Raw genomic sequence first — 12015 nt, forward strand, 5'->3', positions numbered from 1 at the left:
CCTCAAAGAGACGGGACTGTGCCAAAAGTCTGGGGAACATCGCACTCGAGTCTTCCCTTCCAGCGTCGGACAACATGTGCCAAGCTCCTTCCCAAAACAGAACAGGAACGTCACCTCAAGGCAGCGGCGGTGACCTTGGGTTGAAATTTTAGGACTTGAGAAGGAAGTGGCAAATGAGTGAGCGTGCTTTTCATGCTTTTTATCTCGTATATGAAGAGATATGATAATGCAATGTCCATGGCCACTGATCTGAGTACCTACCCAGGCATTGAATCCGATGTGAAAGCTCCCCCAATCGTATATCCTCACCGCACCTTCCGAGTGAAATTTAGAAACTGACTTTTGACAGGTTGCAATTCCTGGATTTCTCACCTCTTGGCGCAGCGGGAATCACCTCATCGTGAGAGCATCTGCCGTGGGCTCAATGCAGAGACGCCACATATTCGATAACCAAGGCCCGGTCTCACCCTCCTGCAGTAGCCAGGACACGTTCAGGTGACGCTGTGGTCAACTATTTCCCATCGGGCACTTACACGCACCCACGCTCCTGTGACGGGATAGCGTCACTGAGCCTGTGGAGCTGCAAGTGTTCAAGACTATCGCCGACCTAGGCCTATTGGTAAGGATAGGAAGAAGCTGTCAGTTCTCTCTTTTGCCGTACCGTCGATCCTCGATCCGACTATGCGTCTCAAAGCCTTACCAAATCCGGAGTCCCAAAGAGCCCGACCCAGATTTCAATGTGACCCACCTCCCCGACTCCCGACGGGACGAGGTCCTCCGAAACGGAACACACCGAGACCCACATCGCCGATAGCCCCACACCGAAGCCCGGGACATCCATCGGGCTTTGGCTGCGATGGTCGAGAACTTGTTGCAAACTTGTGCTTCGTGGATGTTTTCCTCCGGTCACCTTTCCACATGGTGCGGGTCCGAACTGATCATCGTAGACGAAAACCCCGACAGAAACCCCTCAGAAACACCCGGCCACGACACAGTACCAGAGCAATGCCATATCGGCGGGGTTGGTTGGAAGCACCAGGCCTTTTTCTCAGCACACCTCCTTTTCGAATGCAGTACCCCACATTTGGACACAACCCTTTCTCCTGGCAGCGCTGTGGCTGCATATGGTGTGAAGATTTGTGCATCTCCTAAAGGCCCATATATCCTATCTCGTTGCATGTGTAACGGCAAAGATATCGATTTCCAATTTTAGGTGACAACCCATATGATCGCCACGGAACCAACGATGAGGAACCTGTCACCCCTCACCGAGTTCGTCCAACTGCCGAGCCATTAGGTTCACACAATCTAGACGACCTCGTGATGCTGATGATGATGAGCCAATGCAACCAAAAATCCTTTGCTGGCCGACTGCTTCTGGGGTGACACAAGGTCCATATAAATTCGCATGAGTACGACACCAGGCGCGTGTGATAGTGAGGGCGGTGATAACGTGGCCCAGGACGGTGGGAAAGCTTCCATTACTGGAATGTGGATACCACTCTAGCTATCCGACACTTGGTACAAAGATTCACAAATGAGCAAACCCCAAGCCGTCTCTTCTCTCTCCGCCACTCTGGAAACAAATCACATTCAAGAGTTTGAAAACTCTTAGTGCAGATAGGCGTTTGTGGCAGCGGGAGGTCGTGGAGCTCATGAGCGAGGTTCCGGCCCCATGTGGACTGTGCTTTTTTTCAGGCTTGTTGTCGGGAACGGCGCCCGAAGTTCGGCTGCTCGCCTGCCGCGGCAGGGAAAAGGATCGATCTCCAGATTGATTACACCGCCCGATGTGCTGATCCTGGATTCGGCTGGCGCCCATGCCACCACCCCATGTTCCCTTCCCTTCCTCACCGTAGTGGTGTGAGTGGCAGTCAACAATCCGGACAGGGGCAAAACCAACCCAAGATTCCCGATCTTGGCAGGCCCCAAGGAATTCGAATATTGAAAAAAGCAATATGAATTACATGACGGGGCACGCACACGCATTCGCTAGCGCTTGCTGGCGCACACCGTCTCTTCCAATGTTCAAGTGACAGATCACGAGAGTCTCCCCCTTCCCAATCCTGTTTTGTAAGCTCGGTCAAGCTCTCATGATCACAACAAAGGTGGGCTACCATCAGCCAACGCCGCGAGCCTTACAAACCTTACAACTACGCTTATGTTAACCCACTTTGTTGACCTCAGCCGCATTGGTCCAAGTCTCGTCTGAAAGAAGGAACCGGCTCCTTGGGACACAACGTGGCCGAGGTGTGTGAGACTCCTGTGCCGCTCCCATCATCACGACCGGCCTCCAAGCTTTCCGTTTTGTGACCCTTTCGCTTGTTGGGGGAGCCTCTTGCTGAAGGATTACGCAGTGGACAGCCAACTTAGCCGTTACCAAAGGTCACCCTTCTCTTACACCGCCCAATACTTTTCCAACTCATTGACTCGGTCCCTCAGTCACCTTATCCTCCAGTCGACCTTGCCACAACAAGCCGTCCTCGGATCTTTTCCCAATATATTTTAAGCCTGGACTTTTTGCCCCTCCACACCGGCGCCAAACATAGAGCCGCTTTATCATACTCCAAGCCCATAACATCAGCCAGAAGACCAGATTCGTGTTCGGGTTGGGCGGCGCGTCGTCGTTCGAGGTGACCTCTTGTGTACGCTGGTACCACATCTTGTCCGCTTGACGGTCTCACATACCTAAGGAGAACCACGGATTTTGTCCAGCTGGCCCAAACTCTCACAGGGACGCGGCAAATTCTTCCTGTCGTGCTTGCATTTGTCACCTCTGCCGGTCGAGGCAAACCTCTCTATTTTGAGAGAGGAGCTGTCCCTGCAGTTGGACGGAAGCACCGGCTTCGGAGGCTCAGAGTAAACGGCAAAGAATCCGAGAGGCTCTCTCTCTCACGGGGGGTGTGAGAGTCAGTTCAACAACACGTGCCCAGCAATCTCGCTGGATGATAGAGTTGGTTCTACCAGTTCCCATCTATCCTGTCCCACTGTTTGTTCTGTTAGCCTTGCGGTGACGGGAAATATAAGTTGACACACACAGCCGGGTTCTGTGGATCACGACTTACGCGACAGGTGTTGTGTGGTGTGTGCGTGTGCGTCTTGTCAGACCTTCCCAGTCGGTTGACAAGCGGAGCAAGCAGCAGAGGAGGGACCCCCGGACATTTGCTTTGTTTGCATTCTCTCCCTCTCTCTCTCGTCTTGCATGTGCAGCAGGTTCCGCGGGACTGGGAACACATAGCCAAGGGAACCCACTGTACCTTTTGCTTTGGCCCAATCCAGGGTCAACACGCGATTTGGCTATTCAGACAGTTCAGGGGGGGGGGCGTCCGGAGTAAGAAGTCCAAGGCTGTTGAAAGTTTTCCCTATCTAGACAAGCTTTCTTCTCTGCATTGCTCACACGGCACAAGACGACAACTACCATCGCATTATTTTCTGTTGTCTCAGATTGTCGGACGGAGAAGACCAGATCTTCCATTGCCACGGGTTCTTTCTTTGAGTACCCACTCTCGGGCAATAGCTTAGCACAGACAGACAGGTCCTTTGTTCGATTGCGTGTACCTGCCTGGCGGGTGGTGTTATCTTTCCTCAACTGAGACTTTGCAACAAGACTCCGCGGTTTGCACTTTCTGAGGTCCGCTCGGCGGGTGTTTGTGGCAACGATTTCAAAAGGAAAGAGCGAGGAAGGGTAACCCGACGGAGGAGATTGAGCTGTGGAACACGCATACTTGCAACTTTTCGGCAACAACGAACGGGTCTGAATCATCAAGTCAGGCAAGGCCGAAGGATCTGGTCTGGAAGGGTTGCCTCTTTCTTTCGCCTACCTATCTCGACGGGACGGCTTACTTTTTCCAACCACACACACATACACACACACACACACACAAACATACAACACCTCCGACAGTCAACGAAAGACAGCACGGGAAAGGCCAAAAAAAAAAAACATCCTCGTGTCATTTTAGGCTTCCATCTGCCTTACCGTATACCATAACTTTAACTTCTTCTACGACGATCGAAAAAGGAATCCATCTTTTTACTTCCGCTCTGTGTTGCTGTCTCGATTGCACGTTCGAGAACGACCAGTTTACACAGCAACAAGCAAACAAACGATATATAATCTCTTTTATTGGCCGAGGCTAGCCAGCCCTCTCTATAAACCCAACACACAATGGCGGACCCATACGACGCCGACGTCCCAGAAGAGGAGAGCCCAATATTCCGCCACCTCCTCGCCTCGCTTCACTACGGATACCCAGCCGCTGTCTTCATCTACTACACCATCTCGTCCACCATTGCGGTTTGCACTCTCCAGACCCGGTCCACCGCCGAGTCCAAGGACCATCCCCGTCGCAGGTTCATCTCTTGGCTGTTGATGCTGGGCATTCTGAGTTGGTTTGCTCAACTGGGATATCTACTATTTGTGGCGGTTGCCGAAGAGAAGTTCCCCCCGGCGGAGCAGGATGTCATCATCGGCTTGCTGAGCTGCGCGCTGGTGTTTGGGGTGCAGTTTGCGGGGCTTTGGGAGGCGGAAAAGGCGGTGGTGCTGTGGCCGTATATGGGGAGTGTGGGCATGGGGATGGTTTTTGAACCTGTTTTGGTTTGGTTGACTTGGAAGACTACGGTGGAAACTGGGGGGTTGGGATTCAGGAAGATTTTTGATTTCTCGGCGGCTGGGGCGAGATGGGCTGCGTTTGGGTTGGTGTTGATGTTTTATTTTGAGGGGGTTTGGAATGTGAAGAGGGAAAAGGCTACTGATATGGAAAGGCAGGGCTTGCTCAACAAGACGAATGGACATGTGAACGGGGTTGAGTCGGATGGGGAGGAGAGGAGCCAGAATGGGTATGGGGCTACGTCGGATAGTTCTACGGATGCTAGTCAGAGCCCGACTACTGATGCGGTTGAGTCTCCGTGGGAGAGGAGGGAGAGGCAGGCAAATGAGGCGATGGAGAAGAGGTTGAAGGAGAAGGGTAACTGGGTTACATACGCGAAGAGTTTCTTGGTATGTCTGAATAGTATGTGGATGCTGAGGTGAAGCTAATGTGACACGGATGCAGGTTTTCTTCCCTTACGTTTGGCCTGTCAATCATCGATCGCTTCAGGTTCGCGTTGTTCTTGTTGGTGTTTGCTTGCTCGCCATGAACGCCATCAATGTTTTGATCCCGCGGCAGATGGGCATCATTATGGACAGTTTGGCTGGTGATGTGGACAGAAACCCCTGGACCGAGGTCATGATATTTGCTGGTCTGAAGCTGGTAGCTTCCGAAGCAGGTCTTTCCCTCTTGCGACAGTGGCTTTGGATTCCGGTTGAGTATTACTCCTTCGATGCTATGAGCACGGCGGCATACTCCCACGTCCTTAACCTCTCGTCCGATTTCCACGATTCGAAGAGTTCTTCCGACATCATGATGGCCATTCAGTCTGGTCAAAGCATCTCCAACATGCTCGAATCGATTTGTTTTCAGGCCGTTCCCATGCTGATCGATATGACGGTCGCCTTCATCTACCTGTCGTATACCTTTGGACCGTACGAAGGCTTCATCACCATTGCTACCGCGGCCGTGTTTCTGTATATTGCCACTCGGATGATTTCGAAGCTCAAGTCTGCGAGGAGAGGTGAGGTCAGCGCCTGGTTCAAGGAACACTATGTCAGACAGGCTGGTATTCAGGGATGGTCAACGGTCACCTGCTTCAACCAAGTTGGACATGAGGAGGCAAGATACTCGGAGGCTGTCAAGGATCGGGTGGCAAAGTCGCAGAAGGTGTACTTTGGCTACGTGGTTGCTTATGCTTTCCAGTTCTTGGTGTTACTGTCGGGTTTGCTTGCTGGTGCTTTTCTGGCGGTTTACCAGATTACACATGGCCAAGTCACACCCGGAAAGTTCATCATGTTGCTGACGTATTGGGCTCAGCTGGTGGCGCCGCTGACCTTCTTTGCTGGGCTGGGCAAGACGATAAGCAAGGATCTTATTCACGCCGAGCAGCTGTTGGAGATCATGCAGACGAAACCGACCATCAAGAACAAGGAGGGGGCACCGCCACTGTATTTCACCGGCGGGAGGGTCAAGTTTGAGAATGTGTGCTTCTCGTACGACAAGAAGAAGGAGATCTTGAGGAACATCGACTTTGAGGCCACGCCCGGGATGACGGTTGCTTTTGTTGGGGCAACGGGGGCGGGAAAGTCGACGATTCTGAAGCTGCTGGATCGGTTCTATGATGTGACGAAGGGAAGCATCATGATTGATGGGCAGGATATCAGGGATGTGGATTTGTTCAGGTATGCTACTAACGAGCTGATTAGATACGAGGGTAATGCTAACGACATGAACAGCTTGAGAGGACAAATCGGCATTGTCCCGCAAAGCCCGATCCTGTTTGATGACACCATCATGAACAATGTCCGGTATGCGAAGCTCACGGCGACAGATGAGGAGGTCCATGAGGCGTGCAAGGCTGCTAGTATCCATGAACAAATCATGGGATTCTCGGACGGTTACAACACTCGGGTTGGGGAGCGTGGTGTCAAGCTTTCTGGGGGTGAGCTTCAAAGAGTGGCGATTGCAAGGGCCATCTTGAAGAGGCCGGCAATTGTGCTCCTCGATGAGGCTACCAGTGCGGTCGATACCGAGACTGAGCAGAAAATTCAGGAGGCATTGAGAACCCTTTGCAAGGGGAGGACCACTTTTATTGTTGCGTAAGTTTTGTTGAAATGGGAGACAAGGGGCTAAAGTGCTGACGTTGTTTTGATAGGCATCGACTTTCCACTATCATGAATGCTGACCGCATTATTGTTGTTGGCGGAGGAGAGATTGTCGAACAGGGCAGCCACGAGGAGCTGATCCTGCAAGAGGACGGCAAATATGCCGAGCTCTGGTCGAAGCAAATTTTTGTCAAGCCCAAGGACAGCAAGGATTCGACTCCGGACGGCACCAAGTCCCCGGTCAAGGGACGTAAAGCACCGAATATCGTCAATGACCTGAGCGCTGAAGCTACCAACTCGGTGCTCGCGAAAGTGACAAACAAGCCAAGTGTGCAGACGAATGGAGACGCCACGAAAGATCCGAACAGCGCTGTAAACGGCTCCGTCGGCTCAGAGAACACCAAACCAGCGAGTGGTGCAGTGAACGGGCACAAAAAAGAGGTATGATTGATAGAATCCTGTTTGCACTGAAGGGAATGTATCGGGCTCTATATATATCGTGACATATATATCTAGATACATGGACTTTTTGGTGGCTCGGGGTTCTATCTTTCCTGGCCTTTTCTAACCCCGTGTAGGACACTTCGTCGTCGTCGAGCCGCTTGAGGCTGAACCCTGGTGCTCCGACCTTTATGCCTCGCATTAGCACAACCACTCCGTCTAGCCCTGTTGGAAGGGTAGTGGATCGGTCATTTGGAAACGACAGCCCGCGGGTTGTACCTTTGACTACTACTCCTGCACCACCTCCTTCACCTGTTGCCCCCCTTCCTCGTGGACTTGTTCCACCGCCTGGGGTCATCCCGCCGAACCACCACGTTCAGTTTTTTGCCACGCCAGTGGTTATGGTTCCTGCTGGGGCGGCGGCAACGCCGTATCCGCTGTTTCCACCCGGCGGTGGGTTGCCTTTGTCGTCCTCGTTGGGTGTGAGACAAACGCAGCAGCAGAGAGTAGGGCAGAATGTCAAGCAGCAGTACTGGGGAAAAGTCCCGTCAACCGTGGGAATGATGGGTATGGGATTGACGACAACTCCAAGAAAACCGAGATTAGATTGGAAGTCGATCTCACCGCGGACACCTGAGAGTGATGACGAGGAGGATGAGGATGAGAAGGGAAAGCGGACATGTTTTGATGATGATGAGAAGAAGGGGAAGAAGGGGGGTGGTGATGGGGATGATGAGAAGGAGGGAGAAGTGAGGGGATACTTCCCGTTTTATTCGAGGAGGATTCAGAGCAAAAGTGAGCCGAGTGGTTCTGGGCAGGGTATCAGTCGGTCTCCTACCGAAGTGGAGGAGTGAGTGGGTGATCAAGCATCTTTTTTGGGGGGTTCATACCTTTTGACTGCAGCATTGTGCATCTATAGAGGGGTTGAAAGGGGGGTGTTAGCTATTTATTCACAATCACATTAGAGGTGGGATAGGTAGGGGGGAGAGAGCCGGGGTGGTGGGGGTGGTTTAGAAATGGGGTTAACTTATTTGCATTCTGTTTCATGGGATAGATAAAGTTTCGTGTTTTTTTCTTCTCCCTTTTTGTCTTCTTTCGGGGGGTGATTATAACGTGATAATGGTGGCTGAGAAAATGGCTGGGTGTAAGGAAGGGTTGAGTTGGTGGTTTAATTCTTATGATAATGATATCGTGGGATAAAGCGGGGGAGAATTATGGATTTAGTTATATGTGTCTTTGGTTTAATGAGATGGGTTATTATTGTCTTGATTTTGTGTTGGGTGAGACAGATGTGTGAGCTGTTCAATGATTGTAATCCAAGAGAGAAGTGGTGTGCTGCTGAATATCTCTTTTTACTTTTTTTGATCATTCTTTTGGCCTTCATTAATGCATACACAACAATTGTACATATGGATGAGAATGTTTATCCAGAAAGGCAAAAGATACTGAGATCCTCCCTCTTTTCCCAGCTATTCGGGGTGAGCTCCTCCTACCACCATTTTTGCTTGTCCCCCTCTCTCATCTGGCCCAGCCAACTTGCTCACACACCATCAAACACTCCCACCAGACTCTCGCTTCCTCCTTTCTCCCTAATGTACAATAAAAAACTACAAGTAATGTCCGCATCATGGAAAAAACAACACATAGATGCTCGCTTTCCCCCACCCCCCATCCCTTCCCACGCCAACAAATTTTAAGAGTGGTGTTGTTGTTCGTTTTTGTTTTCATGTGTGGTGTGTGTGTCGAAAATGCTCAAGGCGCCGCACAACCTACCCCCCTTCCCTTCTATACATTTGCCGAGAAATGGTTCCTGCCCCTTGCTGAACATTATCCCGTATAATACAGTTTCTTGTTTTTTTTTTTTTTGGCCAACAACACCAAATCAAAAGAAAGAAGAAGCAAATTTAAATCCACTCCCTCCCGCTCTTTTGCATCTCAATCAACCTCCACCCTCTAGTCTCTGGGTTGTTGACATCCTCAGGTATCCTCGTGATACCAATAGCATACGTCACGAGAGAGACCTTGTCCTCCATGCCCGCCGCGAGCTTGCCCGTCTTGGCGTTGCGGTACACATGCACCTCCTGCGTCCGGCAAGTAATAACAAAAACCGGGATCTCGCCAGGGTCGAGCATGCGCGCCTTGAGGACGTCCACACCTCGGATATCGAGGATGCGGCCGTCAGACTTGAGGCCGTTCTGGAGGTACTGCTTCGTCAGGGCCTCGTACACAGAGTACTGCGCCTCTGAGAGCCAGAGCTTAAGCGTCTCGACGTCACCCTTGACGTAGGCGTCGAGGACTTCGGGGAGGATGTACTCTCGAAGTTCCTGGAGGAAGGTCTCCATCTGGAAGGCCGGGTCCATGGTGCGGACCTTCTTGATGACCATGGCCGTCTCGTTCTCGGCGAAGAAGCCGGCGACGCGGTCGGTGATGCTGCGGGCGGTGGAGATGAGGGGGTTCTCGGACTCTTGGTAGACTGATTTCAGGCCGAAGACGCTCTGCATCATCTTGTTGGAGTCGCGGAAGTCGCGCCAGGCTTCCTTCCAGGCGGCGTCCTTGTGGAGAGTGACGTTGGTTCCGGCGCTGAGGGAGTATTGTTAGCTGGGTATGCTTGCTACTTTGCAAGCAACAAGACTTACTTGGGGTCCTCCTCATGGATCTCGGTCTGTGGCCTGAGCTTCTCTAGAGCCTCTTTCCGCTTCCTGCGCTCCTCCTTCTCGATCCACCCACCATATCTCGAACTGCTTCCGTCGTCGATCACATCCTTCACATTCTTGTACGCCTCGGTCTCACGAATTGGCTTGGTGGCTTTGTCGAGCACCTCACCAGTAATGTTGGCACCCTTTCTCACACCCTTCATGGCACGTGTCTCCCAGGTCCACTGAGCACCCTTGCCGATGGCACCAGCAGTGGTTTTGACAACGGTCGCGGCAGTGTTGGTGACGGCACCGGTCGTGGCCTCGTAGGCCTCACGGGCCTTGCGGACCTTTTCGCTCTCGATAAACTCGGTGGCGCCAGCGGACAGGGCCTTGGTTGACTCATTCCACTCCTTCGACTGCTTGAATTCGCTCTGCATCGTGTCCAGGAACACCTGCCATGGAGTCTTATCGCCATGTGGTGGGGGAGGTGGTGCATCGCCCTTCTTTCCCTTCTCCTCCTTCTTGCTCTCTGACTCCTCGCCCTCGCCCTCTTCTTTCTTCTCCTTGGCCTCTTCCTTGGTCTCCTCCTTGCCCTCCTCCTTGGACTCTGGCTCCTTCTCCTTCTCTTCTACTGGTACTTTACGTTCCTTGGCGTTCTCGGACTGAAGTGATCTGGAAGAGGCGTGGAACGAGCGGCTGTGTGATGGTGGTGATGTGTCTAATCTGAGCGAACTGGGGAGGAAGGTCGATCGGAGGAGGGGTTGTTGCTGGAGCGAAGGAGGGGTAGATGGCCGCCGAAGCCCGTTCTGGATGTGGGAGGTCTGACTGGAGAGAAGGCGAATCTGTGCTGGCACAACAGTATTATTGCTGGTGATGTTGCGGAGGCCCGATACTCGCAATGGAGCGGCGGGCGACAGCCTCTGGATCTGCCGGGAGGCGTTCATGATTACTGCGGCTGTTGCTGCTGCTGTGAAAGAGGACGGCCCTAGACAGGCGCGAAGAGAAGTGGAATTATTGAAGCCGACAGCCGACATCAGCGAGAGTGTAACATGAAAGAAAGCGCGCAAGTGTGGTGGGATTTCGGCCCATGCAAAGTGGATGGGATGCGGCAACAAGAAGATGCTTCAATATCTGGGGTCCCGAAATCTCGAATTCTTTGGCCGCCCGCCAAAATCTTTGCCAAGACCCCGGCAAATTCCCGGCTCGGCGCTCCAGTCGGCCGCCACCGAGGGGTCCCAAAAATTAATTCGAGCTCCAAAGGCGGTCATTGCGCTCAGCAGTGATCACCTAGTGAGCGACCTCCAATTGCGCCCCGTGTCTCCGAAGACCGCCCACGACCAATCCGCTAGTGCCCCGAGTCGAGTCGAAACCGAACAAGCCGTTCCGATCCTCTTTGAAACCCAGCAGACAGCAACTGGTAACAAAAGATGAGTCGGTTCTCGACGCCCCGCCTCATGGCACAGGGCATGCTTCGGACCTTGACCAAACCTCGACACCCAGCTCCCAGCGCGCCGCAATGGGCTCGCCTCTTCTCCCAGTCGCCCATTGTACGGGCTGATAACCCTTCTTCCCCGGCATCACAGTCGGACGCCATGATGACCCTTACGAGGAACTTCATGGAGAACGTTGCCGATCCCTCCAAAGCCAACAGCAGCAGCGGAGACCTGACACAGGATTTCAATCTGGATCCTTTGGAGGAGGATACCGAGCTGGAGCCATATCACTTCCACATTTACTCGCACAAGCACAACACACACGTCACTCTCACAAAGCCCAACCGGGACGCCCTCATCTCGCTATCTTGCGGCAACCTCGGTTTCAAGCATGCCGGACGCAAGCACTACGATTCGGCGTACCAGCTGGGAGCATATGTGATCGACAAGATGAACCAGAAGGGTTTGACGAAGAAGATTCACAAGTTGGAGGTTATCCTGCGCGGTTTCGGGTCCGGGAGAGAGGCGGTCGTCAAGGTCCTGATGGGCAACGAAGGCAAGGGGTTGAGGGATAAGATTGTCAAGGTGTCGGATTCGACAAGAATCAAGTTCGGTGGTACCAGAAGCAAAAAACCAAGGAGATTGGGTTAAAGGGTTGATAGAAATTTTGGGGGTTGGGAATGTCGAAACCTGGGGCAGATCCATATCCTGTGTATATGTTGTATATTATCATGTTCTTTCCGGGGACTCCTGGGAGGCTTTTCTCCTTTGTTCAGAAGTGTTTACCCATATTTGACCATGGGAACAGGCC

The 12015-nt window shown here is 52.5% G+C and overlaps 3 protein-coding genes across 3 annotated transcripts; 2 read left to right on the forward strand and 1 right to left on the reverse strand.

Moving 5' to 3' along the window:
* The first annotated feature begins 1155 nt into the window (after positions 1–1155).
* On the forward strand, positions 1156–8107 carry QC764_102140 (uncharacterized protein). The gene is made up of 5 exons (XM_062941441.1): positions 1156–4996; positions 5052–6271; positions 6326–6688; positions 6745–7135; positions 7273–8107. Exons 1-5 carry the CDS (start codon positions 4166–4168, stop codon positions 7987–7989), a joined length of 3522 nt encoding a protein of 1173 aa, XP_062804289.1. The 5' UTR covers positions 1156–4165; the 3' UTR covers positions 7990–8107.
* A 264-nt stretch (positions 8108–8371) lies between these two features.
* On the reverse strand, positions 8372–10893 carry TIM44 (protein translocase subunit). Its single transcript, XM_062941442.1, has 2 exons — positions 9772–10893; positions 8372–9715 (listed from the first exon to the last, which is right to left on the reverse strand). The coding sequence occupies exons 1-2, from the start codon at positions 10803–10805 to the stop codon at positions 9040–9042; spliced, it is 1710 nt and encodes a 569-aa protein (XP_062804290.1). The 5' UTR covers positions 10806–10893; the 3' UTR covers positions 8372–9039.
* Positions 10894–11198: 305 nt separating this feature from the next.
* QC764_102160 (uncharacterized protein) lies at positions 11199–11855 on the forward strand (the record flags this gene model as incomplete). The annotated part of the gene is made up of 1 exon (XM_062941443.1): positions 11199–11855. The coding sequence occupies one exon, from the start codon at positions 11199–11201 to the stop codon at positions 11853–11855; it is 657 nt and encodes a 218-aa protein (XP_062804291.1).
* Positions 11856–12015: the final 160 nt, after the last annotated feature.

Source organism: Podospora pseudoanserina, chromosome 1, assembly GCF_035222485.1.
Source record: "Podospora pseudoanserina strain CBS 124.78 chromosome 1, whole genome shotgun sequence".
Lineage (NCBI taxonomy): Eukaryota > Fungi > Ascomycota > Sordariomycetes > Sordariales > Podosporaceae > Podospora > Podospora pseudoanserina.